This window comes from Manacus candei, unplaced genomic scaffold, assembly GCF_025592945.1.
Source record: "Manacus candei isolate 608988 ecotype Guabito, Panama unplaced genomic scaffold, ASM2559294v1 h1tg000053l, whole genome shotgun sequence".
Classification (NCBI taxonomy): Eukaryota; Metazoa; Chordata; class Aves; order Passeriformes; family Pipridae; genus Manacus; species Manacus candei.
In genome coordinates this window covers 5,105,899-5,126,467 of record NW_026138101.1, presented here as the reverse complement: position 1 = coordinate 5,126,467, position 20,569 = coordinate 5,105,899, and the positions used below count along the sequence as shown (strand labels likewise).

At 48.8% G+C, this 20,569-nt stretch overlaps 1 protein-coding gene and 1 pseudogene across 1 annotated transcript; both read right to left on the bottom strand.

Annotated features, from left to right (window-relative positions):
* Positions 1-549: 549 nt before the first annotated feature.
* On the bottom strand, positions 550-8,474 carry LOC127477492 (hydrocephalus-inducing protein homolog). The gene is made up of 3 exons (XM_051801868.1): positions 8,432-8,474; positions 3,147-3,348; positions 550-748 (listed from the first exon to the last, which is right to left on the bottom strand). Exons 1-3 carry the CDS (start codon positions 8,472-8,474, stop codon positions 550-552), a joined length of 444 nt encoding a protein of 147 aa, XP_051657828.1.
* Positions 8,475-9,807: 1,333 nt separating this feature from the next.
* Positions 9,808-20,569, bottom strand: part of LOC127477491 (hydrocephalus-inducing protein homolog) — a 31,559-nt pseudogene continuing 20,797 nt past the window's right edge.

The following is a 20,569-nucleotide window of genomic DNA, read 5'->3' as shown; positions in this document are numbered from 1 at the left end:
GTGTAAAGACACCATTTAGTGTAAAGAGCAGGGAGGAGACAGACAGGAGCAAAATTCCAAATGTGAAACCAACTGTTCCATAAATAAAGGAAATCAAAAGATTGATAATGCTGGACAAAACAGAAGGGGAGAGACCCCTGTAACAGCCCACTTACATTCAGTCCTAGAGCAAACTGTGTAACATTGAAACAGCCATTTAAGAAAGGTTTCCACACAAAACTTGTGGTCAGACCATGCTTTATGTCTGTCCATCACTGCATGGAGTACCAGGACTCTGTAGTGTGGGCAGCCAGACTTCTGGAGCTCACCTCAGTGCACTTCAGGAGCTCAGTTGTGGAGACATAGCCCTGTTGTAATGAAACAGGAGCCTGGGGAAACTCTCTGCAGGGCAGAAATGCTTTGTGCAATAAGCTCTCCAGCCTCACAGGAAAGCCAATGTCTTCCCTCTCAGCACATCAAGCCAGCTGAGGTGGGGATCTGCCAAGTGACCTCATGGAGGGGAGGAGGAGGAGAAGGAAGAGGAAGGGAGGTTCTCAGCTATCAGCTATCTCAGATATCACTTACCACCGGTTTAATAGTGAAAATGTCATCAAAGAACAGCATGGGATCTCCTTGCACCTTTGCCCTCTCGTTCTGGTAGATGTGGGAGAGCAGGGAAAGGCGTTCTCCACGAGTGGTGTCCGCTCTGCTCCACTCCAGAAAATTATCTGCCTGGGCATTTTCCTGCTGGCACAGCCTGTGGCAGAACCTGCAGCCATGGGGAGAGACAAAGCCAGGTCACATATTTGCAGAGATAAGGGTAAGTGCAGCAGCAAAGCACTTGGGGAGGAGCAGCAGCAGCTCCTCAGCCAGGGGCTGACCCTGAGCCCTGGAGTTCCAGATGGATCAGAGGATCCCTTGTTTGTTGGCACAGCAGGTGGTTTTACTCCACACTCACAAGCTCAGGAGAGGTTTTGAAAGCCAGCAACCCTTCAGAGAACCTTGTGGCTCTAAGCCACTGAGGGGGTGTCCACCAGCCACCTCAGCTGGCTTTTCCTACCACGGAGCTGCTGGGGGAGGTAGATAAAGATCAAGGAACACCCACTGCAGGGCTTCCCTGGGAAGGGAAGAAGAAGCTGGGTTTCAGCTGCAGGTTACCAGCATCACTCCTTGCTTCTTCCCTTTTGGACCTGCAGGGATAAGCAAACTCCAGCTGCTCTGTTCCCTACACTGCCTTCCACCAGAGCATCCCAGAGCTCTCCTTTACTTGGTAGCTGCAGCAGAAATCATTCTGGTGTTTAAAGATCACAAGAGAGAAGCCCAAAAGATGAGAAAGGAGCACTGCTACAGAGTAGTTGCTTTCTAGCTGGCAGGTCACTGTCCCCCCTTCACGCTCCAGTCCCCTGCCAAGAAGAACCAGCAGGTGACAACCAGGGGGACAAGTAGAACCTCCATATGGAGCAAATCGAGGCAGTGCAGAACAAGCAGGTCAGAGATCATCACCCAGCCAACTTCAGACACAATTAGAGAGGAGATACAGTCGTGGACATTACCAGCTGCACACAGACAGAGCCTCGGGCAGACGCTGTCACCAGCACCAAAAATACTCTCTTTGGCTGGTTCCCTGTGGAGCACAATTGGAAATGTTTCTCCGTGGCTGACCTGCAGTGCTGGGCACGGGGAGGCTTCCAGCCACTGGGATGGGCAACCCTCCACTCAACCTCCATCAACAGACAGTAATTCCACCATGGCATCCCAGAAAGTCCTGCAGGAGGGAGACAGAGCCAACTCCTGGATAGGCCTTGAAACCCATCCCAGAGCAGGGTCCTGCACTGCCCCCTCTCATGAAAAAGTCCTCTTAGCTCTGAGATCTCAAAAGCTTCTCTGACAGCAGGACAGCAGCCTTGGAGCTACAACCACCCCTAAGATTGCAAGTAAGGAAGAACAAAACCTCCTGGTCAAAGTCAAGGACACAAACTGATATGAAAGCAAATGTAATTGGAGAAGGAGTTAGCTGTGGGGAAACCTGGTTGGCTATGAGGGGAAAGAGGATCACTCAGGGTCCAGGCTGAGACAGGCAGGTGGGAAGAAATGGGAAAGGAATGGTCCAGAGAAGGTCATGAGATTTTCTTTTAACACACTGAGCTTGCATAGAAGTCAGACACTGTGTAATTAAATAGAGAACAGTGGAAAACTAGTTTTGGCCTGCAAGGCATTTCTGACCTAATTACGTTGAACTTTATTTGCTCAGAAGCCCTTAAAAAGTGCTGCAGTTTGAGGCAGTTTCCTGATCAGCTCTGGGTTCAGACTAACTCCTGTATACCCACATCCATCCAAATCTGAAAAGTCACACAAGGACTCCCTGAATCACCCAAGCTTTCCAGTGTCATTTTCAATCCATCCCCCTGGGCTGTAAGTGCTTCTTTACTGCCTGAAATGGGAATTTCAAAGCTGCCCCAAAGGTACCCTTTGAAGAACCAGCCCCAGCTCTCACCACCCTGAAGACACAGGTTGTTGAAGCCCAAATGCACTTCCAAGGCCTGTGCTGCCCTACCTTCCCTGCAGAACCCTCCACCTCCAAACTCCCCAGCCTGTAAGGAAGGGTGGAAATCCCTCATTGTGCTGGAGACTGGGGCAGTGCAGGGCAGTTCAATACCCTGCAACAGGATGGCCTCAACTCTCTGGGCAACAAAACCCCCTCCCCTGCACAGCACTGGAAAGGAACCTGCCATCTCATCAGAGCTGGAGCAGAGGAAACTGCAGTGACTACAAGAACAGCTGTGCTACCTGAGCTCTGTTAAGTCCTGCTGCTCAGTGCAGTCCCAGGTTTCGGGTGCTGACACCCTCCTCAGCCTCCCAGACCCTCTGTAGCCCAGGGATCTCTGGACCTCAGTGGTCTGTGGCTCCACAAGCACAAATTTGCTCTCTGAGGTAATCCAGTCATTGCAATCGACCCTTCCTCTCTAAAACATCATCCTCAGCTGGAGTATGGATGGAGCTGGAATGGAAAGTGCTGAGCTCCACTACTCTGAAGCCCAGAGACATCCTGATGCCAGGGATGGTTTAATTGTCCTAAACCATGCAAAAGCACCAACACCTCTCTGAGGCCATGTGTTGGTTATACCCTTGGGCAGTGTACCTCCCTGAAATGCATCTCTCAAACCCACCTCTGCTTCAGCTGATCCTCCTCTTCCTGAGTAGCAAAAGCCTTCCACTGGAAGCGGGCTGTGACATTACTGTGGTTGAGGATGGTCACGGTGCTGTGGTTTGACAGTGTGATGTAAGTCTTCTCAACAGTCACAGAATTCCTGTCCAGTCTGATGTGGACATTCACAGCTGACCCATGAAGGCTTGTGTGGGTATCTTCACCTGGAACAAAGCAAAGAGGAGTCTTTGCTCAGCTCACTCACTGTTGGAAGCACAAGGAACAGAGCAAACCACAGGCGACAGAAGAAAAGGTCACAGCTTTTGGCTGTATGAGCAGTTCCAGGGATCAGGACATTTATCACATCCCAACTGCTGTGTGTGTACAGCGTGGGGATGTCCTGGACACCCTCTCAAGCACCTTATTTCTGGTGTGTTTGTGGAGATCTGTCCCCAAGGTGACAGTATTTAGAGTGAGATTAGTCAGATGTGGTGGGGTGACCCACTCAGGTCACAGGGAATTCTGCATCAGAGTCATTCATGTGACTCTGAGGAGCCCCACTCAGTCATGGCTTGCCCAGGGTCTCCTGCAGGCATTCCAGGAGCTCCTGTCTCTCCTGAACCCTTGTAGCTGACAAGCAACAATGCCTGGGGGCAGAAAAGAGAGGTCCAGAAGAATAAGTGAAGTGATGTCCCACAGCAGAAAGGGACACAGGCAAGGAAACACAACAACATTCAATATGACAAACCACTACAGAATGAACACCATGAAAATTATCATCAACTCCCACGGCCACATCAGTCTTCAAATCTTTGGGATTGTTCTGATCTCACAAACCAAGCTGAAGCACTTGAAATTCAAGAAGGGTGGAAAGAAAGATTAAAAGTATGGAGCAGCTTCTATTCAAAAACTGAATGGGATTCCTCAACCTGGAAACTGCATGGGAGATAGATGGGAGAGGTTTGCAAAAGCATGAATGGCACGGGAAATGGGAATACGGAAAAAATTTGTCATAATTTGTCATCAAACAGGAACCTGAGGGCCTGAAAATGTTATTAGTCAGAAATAACACAGAAGTGGTAGTACTTTTGCAGGGAATATCCCATCCTTTGGAACACTCTGCCAGGGCAGGCTGTAGAGGCTCGCAGCTATAAATCCAGGGAGCAACTGGACCAACGCTTGGAAGATAAAACCATCAGAAGCTATTAAAGAAAGATGAGAATAAAGCCTCCAGCAGGGGAAAACGCCGACTCCAGAGCCCGGGAGGGAGGAAGCAGATGCTCTGCCTGTCTCTCACGCTTTGCTAAACATCCCCGGCTGCGGCGCTCCCGGAGAGGAGCCGGAGCTGCGGCCACCCCGGCACTGCTGCTGCGGGTCTGAGGGCTCTGCTGGAGGATGGAGGCTTTGCCTGAGCACCCCACACCACAGAGGGAAGTAGCTGGCACGTGCTGAACATGTACCCCCCCAAACTGCTGGTGCAGAAGGGCAGGCTGGGGTGCCAGCGAGCCGGGGGGAAGCCGCTCAGATCCTTCTGCCGGGCAGAGGAACCCACACAGAGAGTGGAGCTGCCGGGGTTGGCCGAGGGCAGCTGCAAGACTTCATGTCTCGGGTGCCAAATGAGATGTGACGTTTCATTTAAGGCTCTTGGTTGTTTAATACATATGTTTAAAAAATAAATCTCCGTACTGTACCGGCGCTGCAGCACGAGGCATTTCACTTGACAGCGTCGTGTCCACGGTGTGCGGTTTGGGATGCTCTGCTGCCATGAAAGCACATTTACTGAATCTAGATGGATCTGCCCTATCATTATTTACACAACACGATCTTATTACAGGCTGTCAATTCTCTCATCCTTCCATCCTGTGGATGTATTTCCTACAGATGGCAGGACACAGCTCTCTCTACAACCAGAGCAAAGCAATGCCTGGACTTAAAATTCAAAGCCAGACTTTCAATAAAGCACTAGAGCAGATGTGTTTGGGTTGTGCCCTCCTGAATAATGCTCTGACACAGCAGAAACACCACTGTGTTTTATCCCAGCATCCAGCTGCATGACTATGGACACAGGTATCTTATCACATCACGATCACTTTTCACTGCCCAAAAGTAAGAAATCAAGCACTGGGTCATCCTCTGTGGGGCCTGTAAAAAGAACAAGAGAGAATTTACAGAAGAGCTGTAACATTTCTCTGAATTCTTCTAATACTACATGATCAGCCTGGTGCTAGAGGGAATACTGCTCAGAGCAGCACAAATTGTTCTTAAATAGAAAGACAAATGTTGTTTAGCCTGAACATATATCTCAATGAATGGATGAGCAAGCCCTTGAACTAGATTTCAAAACAAATGTCAGGGTTTATGAAGAATGCTTTCCTAGGGTCCAACAGCTAGTACTTTCCTTCAATTACTGCTCTAAATATTGGGAAACTGGTAGCCAGACTGATTAGACCGAATGGAAATCAAACAGCCCTTGCTGCATTTTGTCTTCACTGAGGCATAGTCTTCCTCTATCCCTGTCAGTCCCTCTTTGCTGACTTTGGATTTTAAATCTTTTAGGAGAGCACGACCGTCAAGTTTGGAATTTTTGGCTATTATGGAAAGCGAGTCCAATCACATTTGCTCAGCCTTGCTCTCATCTCTTTTATGAGCACAGCTAAATCATTCCCAGGCTACAACAAACCTCAGAGCATCCTCATCATCACCATTGCTGCAGTTATTGCTGTTAATGGTCCTAAGTCCCCAGCAAAGCACCTGCTGAGCCCAGGCAGCACATTGCAAGAGGAAAGTCTCTACCCTGGAGGCACTGCAGGAACCACAAGACAACAGATGGGGAAGAAATGGGAGATGGAAAGCCATGGACAGCCAGCAGTGTGCTACAGGACTGGTTGTGGCTCTTCAGACAGCTCTCTGGCACACTGAAAGTCAACTAGTTTTCAATCATACTCCCTGTTGTGCATCCAAATACATTATCTCCTCTGCACTGTGCTGAGGAAGATCTGTTTGCCTTGCTACAGGATGAAAGACTCTGGCACAGGAATATCTGGGAGCCAGCACAGGGCCTTTTGTGAAGGAGCCTTGCAGAATGTGCTGGAAAGGACATGGAGACTGTCAGATGATGGAAGGCAGCTCTGTCCCATGGCCAGAGTGCCACGGGCCATTTTTAATCTTTATTGCTGCTACAGTAATGATACACTGGGGTACCTGCCTGGCTGAAACATTGCTTCTGGCCCCTGGGGAAAACACTGCAGGAACTTTCATTCTAATGGTCTGGCAAAGACAGACTCAATACACCACTTAATAAATCAATCACCCTTCAAGCTGCTCTGCTGCCTCTCAGGAGATGCTCATTGATCCAGGAGGAAAAGAAGCTAATGAATGGGTGGTTCTGCCCTGAAACACATCCAAAGGTAATGACACTTGAGAACACATTGGTGATCTCCAGGGATGGTGGAGCAGACAAGCTGTGGTCAAGGATGACCTGCAAAGAGATGGAAACCACATTCTTCCAGAAATCCTTCATGTGCTAAAAACGGGCTGTGTGGGCTCACAGGAAGCCTGTCTCTGGGAGTACCTGGGGATGACCAAAACAGCCCAAAGAAGAGTTTTAACTTCCAAACAACCCTCCTAGTCCACACCACCCAGTCTGTGGAGTCAACTCCGCAGGTTGCTTTAGCAAGGGGTGTGCCAGCAGGGGTATTATGGGGTTGTGGAGCTACAAAGCTGTGAAAAAAAACCCCAAAAACCTGAGCAAACAAAGCACAAACTTTATTCCCCTTCATCTACCCTCAAAATGACAGACCATCTGTCTTGAAACACAGGGCCCTGGTGAGGGGGCAAAGGCCATAATCTCTTTGCAAGCAGCAGAATGACCTTATCTAAAACAGTATAAAATCATTATTACAAGCAGTTCTAGACAAAGGGGACAGAGGCAGGAAGCAGTTGTTACCTATTAGCTGTTTTGACAGAAATGAGCACATTGGAGACCAATTAGACTCACCCATCAATCTAATTAATTGGAACTATAAAAGCCTATAACCAATCAGCTGGATAAAGCATTAGGTACCAATCCTGCCTCTGTGGCAGCGCTGCTACTATTAAGACACAAAAATCAACATATAATTGCACAAACTCCTACTTATACCTTTTTTTTGCCTACAATATCTGCCTCCCTCAACTCACTTTGAAGCGAGAGTAGAAGGACACGAAAGTTCAACAGGAACCAGCCATACTGCTGGGAATTCTCACAAGGAAAGGAGAAGCAGAAGGAGCCCCAGCCACCTGCAACCAGCAGAAAGAAAAATCCCTTTGCAAAGTCTTTAAAATGCCTGATAGTCCAAGGCAAAGCCAGAGCAGCCTCTTGTTAATAACTGCAGCATCAGTCTGGCTTACACCTTAAGGTAACACAGTAAACAAGATCTTCTTTTAAAACTCACACAGTAAAATAAGTTTCTAGCCATCTGCCAGCACCAAACACAGACAGGAAAAATTACATCACTTGGTGCACCACAGTGAAGCCCTGGAGTCAGAAGAGGCTGCTGCTTGGGAAGCAGAAAGTTCCCCCTCCTCTGAGCACCTGTAAGAAGCTCCTACCAATCTGTCTGGGGTTGAAGGAATGGAGAGTTGCATGAAGATGGACAACTCCAGGCTCGAATAGCAGTGGCACACAGCAGTGGCCAACAGGAGCTCAGGGTGTGCTGGCATGAATTTAGCCCAATAGTAACTTATCACTGCTCACAGCAGCAGCAAAGCCCCTGCAAACACTCACACCAGACTGATTTCAACCTGAAAATGGTTTTGGGATTCCCACTCTGGTATCCTGCACAGCACGGGGATGACTCAGATAAATATCTAACACAGCAGTGAGTTGCCCAGGCAAGTATTGAGCGTCCTCCATTCTGGCTGAAGTCAATATAAATGGAAAGCACTCAGGAACTTGTTTGAGTGATCTCAGGAATGTAAAAATGCAACACGACAAGAGCTAAACCTCAGTTAAACCCTGCTGCCTATCCACATCCATCGGGGGATTTGCAAAGGAAAAAAAAAAAAGAAAGGGGAAAAAAAAAGAAAGAAAGGAAAAGGCTTGATCTAAAGACTAAATCAATAGGATTTTCATTTCATTTTTCAAACAAGTTCCTGCAAGCCAGTGATTGAAGTGCCAGCCTTGCCAGACAGTTGACAACCCTTGGTAGAAAGGGGGTTCTTAAGGAGAGAGAACAGAGCTATGCAAAGGTGGTTGTTTTCTGCAAAGTCTAGGCAAAGGCACAGATGAGTATCAGAGCAAGGCAGTGGTTCTCTCGGATGCTTTACCCTTGTGGGCAGCTGAGATGTTGACAGGTGCTGGCACACCCATGCCACAGTTCCTTGTTCAGCCTCAGCCAGCAATAATCCACCAGGGCTGGGGTTTGAGGAGTTCCCTGCACGTGCACAGTGAGCACTAACACACTGCCAAGCCCCTGCATGGTCTCACACACTGCAGGAAGCTGATTTGGCCAAACCCAGCATCAGTTTTACCCAGAGAAAGAGATTCAGCATCACGACAGGTTTATGTGCGGCTGAGCAGCCCTGTGCTGCTCTGAGCAGCTGAGCAGCCACTAACACAGCTGGCAACTCCCTTTGGCCCACTTGCAGTGCCACGTAGCCTCTACTACAGCTTACCAGCAGGGCCAAGACACACAGCCTGCTTCCCCTGCTGCCAGTCAAGCACACCCAGTTCTGTAGTTACTCATCATCTTCACCAAGCCCCAATGGCTCTAATACAGCCCATCAGACCCGCTGCTGTTCCACAGGTCACTGAAGAGCCCCACGTCAGCTCCCAGGGCTTCTTTTTCTGTGCTGCAGCCTCGTGCTGTGGAACATGAGGCTGATCACATTTTGCCCCACACCTGGCAGGCAGCAATGGGGAGGAAACGATGCTGGGGAGCCCCTTTCCCTGTGCTCCACATGAGCAATTCCTGCCAACTCACAAGAGCCCTCAAGTCCTGGCTGCTTTAGTTCTGTCGTTGTGAAGTGTGGGATGTAGAGGCACAGAGGGCAACACAGATAAAGGGTCTGTGGCAAGACAGTGGAGAAACAGTGTATGGGACAGAGGTGTGCAAGAGACAGGGGGCACTGGAGAGAGTCTGATAGAGATGCTACACGTCACATATAGCACTGTCTAGGAAAACTTGACCCCTACGTATCCACACTGTAAGGGAGAACCAAGGTTCCTCCTTCCTCCACTCAGCAACTCCCAGCAAAACAGGATTCCAAAAATCTCATCCCTGTTTGAGGGGATCCACTATGTCAACACCCTAAACACCAACTAGGTTTTGCTTTTCTTTGTGGTAAAGCTGGGACAGGGGCGGTGCTGCTGGAGAGGGAATTGGGGTGGCTGGAACAGTGGGGAATGATGGAAGAGGGGGGTGCTGGATGGAGAACACTGCTGACAGCAGGGTCCCCCCCAGGGATGTGCACAGCATATACAGAACAGGGACAGACTCAGCCTTGGCCTCTCCTCTGCTCCCTTCTAAGCACTGAAACACAGGGAGGCTTTGAAAGAAACGGTTCCAGAAATAGTTTGCAAAGCGAGTTCAGCGTTATTCTGCTTAGAAAGGGCTCTGCTTTGGAGGATGCAGAGAGTGCACCTTGCAGTGCCCAGCACTCACCTGTGCCACAGTGCACTACCAGGGGTGTGGAACGATCCCTGGTCTGCAGAGGGAGAAATTCCATCGTCACTTGTACGGTGTCACCAGTGTGAGAGTCCCAACAGCTGGAATGACAGAGAAGGGGTTGCAACAGAGAGAGAGATCAGGACTCTTGAGGGAGATTTGGGGACGATATTCCTTTTGCAGTCCACTTCACTTCAGCTCACTTGTGCAAGGAAGGAGCAAACCAACCACAGTCAGCAGAGAGCAGAACACACAGGATGAGAAACTGCTCCTGGCTCACTTCTGAGGAGATCCAGCCCCCAGAAGTTCCTTTGGGACAAAATGACTTCATCTCCCCCATACTCTGCATCCAAGTTCTCTGCAGGGAGGCTCAAGGGTCCGACTGCCAGCAATCCCATCAGAGCATGGTTTGTGAAGAGCACAGAGAGGGTTAAGAGCTATTTGCATGCACAGCTTGACACTCACTGCCTCAGGAATCTTTCTTTTCCTGCCACCTCTAAACCTTACCTTAAGAGATGCAAATGTTAGGACAATACCTGTCCGGCGAGATTACAGCCTAGGAATCAGACAAGGAGAGTAAAAGTCTTGGAGACCAAAGAATAATTATTGTTTAATTTGCAGTGTGGTTGTTTGGGGTTTTTTTACCTTGAAAACATCCTGTTCTAGCCTAAGAAAGGGCACATTTTATCAGCATTTCAATGAAAGCTGCTCTAAGAAAAGGAGCAATCAAAACCCTAAATGAGCTCAAATTCAGATTAGAACAACACAGTGACACTGAAACAAGACCTGAAAGGAGGATCCCATTTACAACCTGAAGGATTCAACCCCAGCTAAATGAAATGCCATTAATAGGAGCACATCAAGGGAGCTGAACAGTGCATTTCTGTGTATTCACCAGTGATGCAATCTGGGACTCTGGGTTGTCATCCAGGCTGGTAACTGTTTTCTTGGCCCACCAGACAAACTCTGTGCCATGTGTTGGAAATATTTATGAAAATGTGTTGGTGCACTTTGGATGTAGCAGGAGCAATTAGGATTTGTTGCCAGGTAAACAGCTCCTGGCTGGCAGACACAAAACTCTGATGCTTAGGGATAGCTCAGCTCAAACAGCTTCTGCCCAAAGGCTGCTGGGCTTTGTGCCCTTGTACAGCCCCACTGAGAAAACAAAAGTTCTTGATCTTAGTTCTTTGCTGGTGGTCAATTTGTCACCTTAAAAACATGTTCTGGGGAGTTTGATGGTGATTAGAGAATGCAACACACACAAAAATAATGAGAACAACTGGAGCTGTGAGCAAGCTGAACTTTGTTCCTGTCAGTGGTGACAGCCGATGGAATTGCTGTAGTTCCTGCTCATTAAGGAGCTATTGCTGCAATTAGGGGCCTGACCCGGGCCCATTACCACCAGTGAGAACACCAGTACTGGCTAATGGAGAAGCCTTGGGCCAGCAATGTTTTTGTGCTGGGCCTGAGAGGTCGGAGAGAGAGGAGGAAAGACAAGGTCCCTCCAGCCCCAGAGCTGGATTGCTCTCCGTGCTCCTGCATCTGCCCCAGTGGGGATGCCAGGACTGCTGCAGGGCTCTGCTGGGGCTCAGGGGGGGATCACTGCCTGGGGTAGGAAAGGCACAGAATATTCTTTCCTATTCTTCTGCCAGAAATTTTGCCAGAACAGAGAAACAGGGAATGCCTGGCAACACTTCAGCACTGCCTTCCATCCCGTTCCCTTCCTGCTCCTGCCCCTTGCCTACATACTCCTGCCCATGGATGGCTGGATGGGAATAACACTTCTGAAGGTGACTTTAGGGGTTGCCTCAGAAAGAAGATATTTTCAAATGATCAGAAGAAGAGGATCCAGCCAAGTTCAGGACTCAGTTCTCAGGACTAAGAAAGTGAGTGCAAATCACCTCCTACATCCCTACCCCCGGGCTGTGCCCACCAGCCACCTCTGTTACTGCTGGAGCAGGAGCTCGTTATCCCTCACATAGACCTGGTTCTCCAAGGCCCAAAGGCACAAACTCCATGGTTAAACTTAACTGCTGCTCTGAATTTCAGCCAACATCACTGAGCTGTTCCCTGAGCCCACAGATAAGAAGAGCTGCGAAGGAGACATCCCTGACACGCTGTAATAGCCAAACGAAAACCAGTGCCAAGAGATGGGGTTGGCAGGCTAAACTTTGGCCTTTTATCCATTAATTGCGAGCTGTTCCTTAAGATAATTCCCATCCTGTTAGATCTACCCTTTCAATGAATCACTTCTGCTCCCGACAGGCAGAAAAGATAAGGTTTGGAGGGTTCTTTAATAGCTTGTTTTCTTCTGCTTTTTAACTACGCCCTTTTGTATGTTTGCTTTCCTGTATGACATCTAAACTTTCACAGGTCCAGATCTCCCAAAGGCACCTTGCAAGCCCCAGACACTGGTCTGGCTTTGAGCAGTGTGTTTGCTCAACAAACACAGATGATCTCCAGAGGTCCCTCACAACAAAAGTTATTCTGTGATTTTATCTTCTAAATCAGCCCAATTGCTTTTTGCATATACCCCAAATTTCTCATCTTTCCTATACACCTGGGCATGTACCTATGGGCAGATGGGTAGATCAACAGGCATCAGAGGAGCTCAACCTATAAGGAAGCTCATGATGACATTCTGATGAACATTTAACACAAAGCAAAGTAAATTAAAAAAAAAAAAGGGGGGCAGAAACACAGGAACTTCGGAGTATTTAAAAAGAAATCTGAAGGAACGTAGGGGTGACTTAATTAGAATAAAATGCTGCTTCGATTGAAAGATTTGAATAATCTGTTTGAAATTTTAAACTGACTTTCAAAGGTTCATCATGAAAGAGAAGAGATGAGTGATGCAGTCAGCTGACAAGAGAAATCAGATCAGCTTTGACTAACAGGAGCAGCACAGGCTGTTCACAACACAGCTCACGTTGGGCATCTGATGAGGGGACCACTGGAATGCCACGTGCTTGTGGCCTCCCAGAGAGTGGGTCTGCTTGGCTGACAGGGGTAGGTAATCATTTCAGAAGGTGTTTGGGGCTCAGGAGGGTGCAAGCCAGCTACTGACACATTCCAGCACTCTGCAGGAAAACTGTGAGAAAGCTCATCCTGCTTCAAGCACTGCAAGTGTTTGGCACAAAGAAAGATGAGCTGCTTTGCCTCTGAGGGCCAGTTTGGTAATGGGTTTTCCCACTTACCAAGGTTGCAAACCAGCAGAGTCTTCTGGGTGCTGTACTTGACTGGACAGACAGAGAAGTCCAGCTGGGCAGAGAAGTCCAAGACAACAGCCTGGATTGGCACAATGAACTTCCCCCTGTTGGTGATGCAGAGGAGCTGGTGCAAACAATCCTGCAGCAAAAGAAACAGTCTCAGCACAGGACATTCAGTGCCATCCCCAGGGCAGCAGGAAAACTGCTGTTTTTTATGCCCCTGACAGTAGCATTCAATAATTAATAGTACTTTGTACCTCAAAGGCCTTTCATTCCAGTAGGATGACTTGGACAGGGCTGCTAACTTGCAAAGAAGAAATAACCCTATTGATTCACCTGCTTTCACAGCACACTGGCAGAATGGGACGAAATTATCTGAAACTTCGATTCTGAGGCACCAAAATAGAATAATTTCAGGTAGTGGGTTGCAGCAATAGCAGAACCTGCTTTGACCACCACTGCAGGCTGTCAAAGGCACCACTGAGGGCCCAGTTGTGCCACAGCAGTAACTCCAGCCCCAGCAGTGCAGTGATGCTGGTGGAGCTTGGCAGGGCATGCTCAGGTACATTTTCAAAAGGACTTTGCCACGTGCACAATCAACAGCCCATCTTTGGTGAAATACTTACCAAGGTGGACACAGCAGCTGCTTCAATGCCAGGTGAATGTGGGGTATGTGTGTATTCCCCCTCCCTTCCCATAATATCATAGGGACAAGGCTGGGAACACACACCCTTAAAATATCTGATTTATCTCCCCACACAGAACTGACTCAGCCCTAACCCCAAACTATTCTTGCCAGATATCTAACAAGTACTTAAATCACTAAGAACTCCACCCCTGCCCTCAGCAGCCTGTTCCAGCTCTGCCAGAGACTTAAGAGTTCTTCCTGTGGTAGACTCATAATCTCCCTTTACATCTCACCGTGGCCTCAGAGGACACAGCAGATAACTTTGCTCCCTTTCTACAGCAAGAGGTCGATGGTCTTAATCACCTTTCTCTTCCAAGGTCTCTAGAAGTGACTGGGTGCCTACCTGGACAAGGGTGGGATCAGGATCTGTAAATGGGAAACCCTCAGACATCCCATCCTGCCACAGCAAACTAAACCCTGCTATTCCCAGTCATTGTTCAGGAAAGAGCCAGATAGCCCCCCTGCCAGCACTCTGGCATTTAGCAGTAGGAAGGTGAATCAAATCACCAAAACCATTTTACTGCAAGGATGAGCAGATCAATCTCCAGGTGTACAGCAGGGCCTTGCTGTGCTGGAATCAGAGGTGAAGCTGCTGCAGCAGGGCCAGGAGCCATTGCCTCCAGCAGCTCCTGTATCAATGAGTTGATAAAAGCTCTGCCTCTTATCACTCACTTACTGGCCTGATCTTTTTTCCTCGGTGCCTTTAACTCGTTTGATATTTTTATCATTGTTGAGGCAGCAAGCAAGACAATCTGATTTAAGGATTGCACACAGCAGCAAACTCCCTTAACCACAACCGATTCAGATTCTTCCATGCTTGGGACCTCCTGCTTCCATACCCATCCTCTCCAAGCCTGGAAGCATCCTAAGGCTGCTGGACAAGGCACAGACACAAAGCTACTGCTTTAACCCAACAGCTAGGACCCAGTGCCTGCCAATTACCTGCTCAGCTGGGGCCTAAGGTCACCCTAACAGCTGCTGTCACATCCAAGACGATGAAAGAGTAAAGAAAGATTTTTATTTTTTTTTTTTGTTCCCTAGGCATCTCAAATATTCACACTGGAAATTGCAGAAGGGCTTTTGCTTCCTCCTGTTTGAAAGGTAAAATTCCAGGAAGGGAACTGCAGCAAACGACCCACAGAATCGAAGATCACATTTCAGGAGAGCGTTTCATCTTCAGCAAGTCTTTCTGAATTAGCAGTTTTGCACTCAGTCTTGCAGCCTAAGCCCTCTAAAATAAAAGCTATGGGCAGCCCATGGGAATTTAAAGCACCTATTATCTGGGCACTTCACGTCCCAGCCTGCTCAGATCCCCAGAAATGCATTAGCAAATGAAGAATGCTATTTACCTCTTTTTTTGTTGTTGTTGTTATTTTGGCCACACTACTGTAACAAAGGCATTGTAAATCCAATTGAAAGCTGTGTGTCTTATTAAGCCTTGGCATGCTATATTCACTTATCTCTCCCTTCCAGATGCCAGGTAGACAGAGGAGGATGCAAGGAGTTCAGATCAGCAGGGGGATAAAAAGAAAAGAAACTTCAGCAACCGGAGGTATTTCAGGGAAGTAAAAGGAAATTTTCAAGTCATTGCCACTTCTAAGGAGTGAGGGAATCAAGAGGAATGTAAATAAGAGCCCAAGGAATGAATCCCTCCAAAAGCCAGCCCAGGCAGCTGTTCCCAGCTCCACTGTCAGTGGGTGCACTGGGACTGCCTGCACAGCTCGGGGAAAGGGACTTGCACCAGAAGTGAATGCAGTGTCAGGACAAACAGGGGGAAACCCAAGGAGAGAGGGGTGTGCTAGGCAGAAGCTGCCTGTCCATGCTGCTGTGAAGCCACAGCCCCTTCAGCTTTAGAAAGCTGAACTGCCCTCTCTTGGGAGAAGAGGGTTGCAAATTCTCCTCTGCAGCACTGCCCTGTGTTATGAGGGCAATAACTGCTACAAAACCCAGGGGTACAGCCGAAACCAGTTTAAAATCTTGCCTTACTTGGCAACTGAAAACCCTAAGCAGACTGTTTCAAACCAGGTTTCTAAATAAGCACGCCTGAGTGAGCAAGAAGATGCATCACTTCTCTGCTTTAAAGAAGATGCATCACTTCTCATCTTTAGATGCAGCTTGAGGCTATGAATTTTCATGAAAATACGACTTTTGTCTTCAGACAATTTCTCAATTTCAAGGAAAATACAGATGACTGTAGAATGGTTCCTCTGCTCTTATTCCCCTTTGATAAGCAGTAAGTTACCAGCTCTGGCCTTCCAAATATCACCCCTGGCATTCAAATTAGTATCCACTGAAACTAAACCAACTGCTTGTCTCAAGTGTTATTTTACAGAATCACAGAGTTGTTTCAGTTGGATAAGACCTTCAAGATCATCAAGTGCAACCATTAACCCAGCACTGCTTTCAGGCCCTTTGCAGACTCAGGCCAGAATTAATTGCTGTCACAGTGACATCAACCTTAATGCCTGCCCAGTACACCAGACTCGGATGTCAGTTATCCTGCATAACCAATCCTGAATCCTTCACTGAGTTCCCTGCAGCAGAAAACTTGTAATGAAAAGATCCCTGTAGCATGAGGTAACATGGTAAGTCAAGCAGGGAAAGCTCCCTGCTGAAACCATGATATCATAGAGGCTGGAAAATAATGGCCATTAAAAGAGAGGAGAGACTGGTGCCTGAGGAGAGCTCCTCAGGAGAAGGGGTCCCCCTGCTCCTGCCCCCTCAGCTACCAACCCACAGGAGTCTTTGAAATCAGTCACTGCGCTCCAGGTTCATTCTGTGCAGGGCAATTTGCCTTCATCCTCTGTCCCTTTCGTCCCCTCAAGAGTCATCTTAAAAGCCTGTTTGAAGTAACTTCCGTGTGCTACAAAACATCTGACAGGGCTGGAACCGAATTTTAAAGGAGTTAATTTCAGTAATGCAGTAACTCACTGTCCTGTCATCTTTCCTATTAATCAGTGAGCAGTAATTCAGTCATCAGGAATAAATTTTGCAAACCTTACAGGCTGAACTTGTATTGCCTGAAAATATTGTCTTGCTACAGTGGAAAGAACAAGAGGACAGAACAGAATAAGCTGTGCGCTGATTTTATATGCTTCCTGCTTCCTTCTTCCTTTCAGATAATCTATTAATAAGCCTGAAGGACACTCAAATGTAAATATTCTTGTCTTTTGGGTATTTGCCAGTCAGTTCCATAATGGTTTCCAATTAGGCAGAGGCTGTCAGACCACAATGCAAGGACACCCGGGAACACAGGGATGGCATGAGGAGACCCACACCGGGCAACTGGAGCCACAAAAGGGGAACGTGTAAATCAGAGGCAGCAAGAGGAACTAATTGGAAATGTTGCCCAGCAGAAACATTAGCATTTCATATTTATAATGCAAGTGCCAATAAACAAAGAGACACGCCAGCTATTCATTTACTTTCTGGCAGCCCGACCGTGCGGCACATTCCCAAACCACTGCAGGACGACGGGGAACTGCTCGTTTGTCAAGAAAGGGCGATGTGGCACGTGGCATTTCAGCCACTGACAACTCACGTGGTCCTTTTATTTAGGGCTCAGACACAATTTTACTGCCTTGAAGCAGGAGCGTCTTCGCTGAAGTCAGGCTTACCCCAGGGAAAAAACAGATTTAAAGCAAGAGAATTATATAAACCAACTGCAACGCCCACAGCCCTGACACAGGGGTTTGTGCCCCGTGGATCATGGAGCAGCTGAGATGTAGAGGTTCAAAGTAGCATCCTAGGCCTTCCATAACTAAAACACAGGTATTCTGCATGCCAGTGGCTGCAAGCCCAACGCAGGTGGCTTTTCAGAACCATTTCTCAGTGCCTGCCTCCTTGCTAAGGGGTTTTCAAGGTGCTCTGCACCTCCTGCCCGTGCTATCGATGCATTTCTAGCTGAGCCACAGCACTCGGGTACTTCGCTGACTCGCAGCTCCATCAGGCACGAGACAAAATGTTCAACTCGTACAGAATTCTGATTCTGCAGTAAAACCCCCCCCGTGCTCCTTGCAGAGCAGCACAGCCCTCCCCTGATGCCCTGCACGGCCCCCAGAGCCCCGCTCAGCACACACTGCCGGGGTGTTGCTGAAGCTGAGCAGAGGAGCTCTGGCTGGCAGAGCTCCCTGGGCCACACCCTCGCCAGTTCAAGGGCGAGGCGAGGGACAGAGCTTGGGACATCAGTGCTCTCCTGGGTTATCTCACCCTCCTTCCGTCTGTGGCCACGTTCACATGTTGCTCTGCTGCCTCTCTAAACTTCGAGAGCAGCGCTTTGCCCTTCGTGGGCATCAATTCACCTCTTCCACCCCAAAAATGAACACTAATTTGTACTAATAAATCACGTTTTAAGGACACCTGTGTACTTTTCAAAGCCTACCTCAGTGACATTAAGCTCTTGTGTCACTTGGGTAGTACAGAGAACTGCTCTAGGCCAGCATAATTTTTAGTCTAAATTTTAATGATGTTAAATAATTCCTCAGTCCCTCCTAAGGACAAGGAGCTGGGAACACAGGGCATTTCCTCTTTGGGTTTCTATATCCATGCTGCTTGAGGATAGGACAAAGCATTAAACCAACTCTAAGCAGCAAAGGAAAGATGAGAAAACAGCTGTGCCCAAAGAGATTCTGCACCTCTGCCCTGGTGCAGAAACATCAGCTGGCTCAGAGCTCCCCCCTCACTTTGCCTCCCCAAACAGGTCAGGCAAAGAACTGTGCCAAGAGGTAGCAGGATGCTGGTGGGCAGAGTCAGCCTGCCTCTCTTTGTTTCCCAGCAGGGCTTCCTCCCTTCCACACCATATCCTAAATCCCTGGGTGTTAACAAGCCTCCAGACAAGAGCATCGACCCTTCACATCCCAGCACTGAGATCAGACTTGCCAGGGCCTCAGCACTGATGTTCCAACCTCCCAGCAAAAGCATGGCACGTTTGGCACGGAAAAGGTGCCAGCTGGCAGATCAACCACAGGGACACACACAAGGACCCAACCCACGGGCTCTGGGGCAACACCTGCCTGCAGGTTGTACCTGCCCTACATGAGCTCTTTGGGGCAGGAGTCCAAGTCACCTGCAGCTCAACAACCTCCTGCTGGCTGAGAGCATCCAGAGCTCAGTGTGCCCATGCCAGGCTGGCTCCCTGCCACCAGCACAGCACGTCCCCTCCCCTGGCCTCACAACTGGATCACAGGCAGGCAAGTGCCCTCAGAGACAGCAGAGCCTGCAGAACAGAGGGTGTGGAAAAGCATCATCTTTGGTTCAGCCCAGGGTGAGGCAGGAAGTGGTTGCCAGGTGGGAAAGAGGAAAGCTCTCTGAATTTATCTGTTCCTCTAGTATTTTCCATAATTATTAAACCCCTTCCATTGAGCCTAGAGATGGCTAAACATCTTATCAACACCCCTCCCTGTCACTTCCCTGCTGTTCCATGTGCATCTTCCCTTGGAAATGCTCAAGGAAGTGCCTGGAGGGAAAGCACAGCCCATCAAGGCTGGCTGCAGTGACTGGCAGCACCCCATGCCAAGGTGTGACCTGCTGCAGGCTGCCTGCCCACAGCCTGGAGCCAACCTCGCAGCACGGGGTGGGCTGTAACCAGAGGGCAAGAAAAACAATGGCTTTAGAGACAATTTTCCTCCAGACTCACCTTGTTCTGCTCAGGGCTGAAGGGGGTGTGTAAAGCAGAAGACTTTACAAGACTTTACAGTGGTACCTCACAGCACTCACCACCGGGGCCGACCAACTTGAAATAAGGTGAGCTCTCCATAGTGACCTTCACCAGCTGAGGAACCTGCAGGAAAGATGTGGAATGATGAATTTGCCACTTGTGGCAAGGGCAGGAGAAGAGACCTGACCATGCCCTGGTGACATCCTTCCTTAACCAAATTCCCAAGCACTTTTAGCACATAGTACACAAGGGTGGACTTGAATCCCACCTGCCTGGGAACAGCATCTCGGCCAGAGGCAGGAGGGCAATGCCTTCTGGGAGGGAAGTGCCAAGCAGGTCAGGCACCAGCAGTATGGAGACAGAACACCTGAACAATCTGCATATTCCACAAGCCCAAAGTCCTGCTTGCTTCTGCCTGCACACAGCCCTGCAGCCCTGTTCTGGAGGGGAATGTGCTACCTGAAGGCAAAATAGCCTGGGGGAAGGAAGAAATTCCCTTCTAACAGACTGGGTTTGAGTGGGGCAGTCTGCTGTGGGCTCACAGTGGGCAGACCAGCAAGAGGAGGAGCCCAGACACCGTGGCCTTACTGGGAGTAAAAGCAAACCTGACGAGCAAGAGGAGGAACACAGCAAGTGACAACCCCAGAAACAAGGAGATGGAGAATTTAAATGGGCTGTAAAGAAGCAAAGTGACAACCCCAGAAACAAGGAGATGGAGAATTTAAATGGGCTGTAAAGAAGCAAGGAAGAAGCACAAGACACCACCAGGAAAGGTTGATGCAGAAGATGAGAGCAATCAACTTGCCAAAGTGATGGAGAGCCAGACAACACCCCAGGCTGTGCCTATCAATTATGGGCTTCAAAGGCATTTTCTGCCTGGAGAAACATGACCAGCACTGACTCACAGTGTGGTTTCATTATTAAAAGCCAATCTTGGCTCTCCAGGAGCTCTTGCTGCCTGGTGATTGTGGCCAGGCAGCTGCCAATGCAGGGCAGCTGGGCATTCCTCCCCTCACCCTGCAGGCACCCTGCTGCCAGCTCCTGCCCTCTGGGGTACACAGAGACAGCAAGCAGGCATTTTCTGGCACACAGATATCAACCTCATATCTCACATAGTCTAAAACAGGCGGTTCTGACTGACAGGCAGCTTCACTGATAAACAACAACCTCACATGAGACTCTGGAAAAAAAATGGAGGTTCACTGTGCACCACCCACCCGAGCCTGATAACCCATGGCCAAGGCT

What these genes read in the sequence shown, in the direction of transcription:
- LOC127477492 (XM_051801868.1), bottom strand. Translation starts at nt 8,474, where the DNA reads ATGGGTGTGCCAGCACCTGTCAACATCTCAGCTGCCCACAAGG. An exon ending in CATCTCAGCTGCCCACAAGG is followed by an intron (nt 3,349 to 8,431) that starts GTAAAGCATCCG and finishes GCTTTGTTCCAG; the next exon opens with GTGAAGATACCCACACAAGC. An exon ending in GAGGATCAGCTGAAGCAGAG is followed by an intron (nt 749 to 3,146) that starts GTGGGTTTGAGA and finishes CCATGGCTGCAG; the next exon opens with GTTCTGCCACAGGCTGTGCC.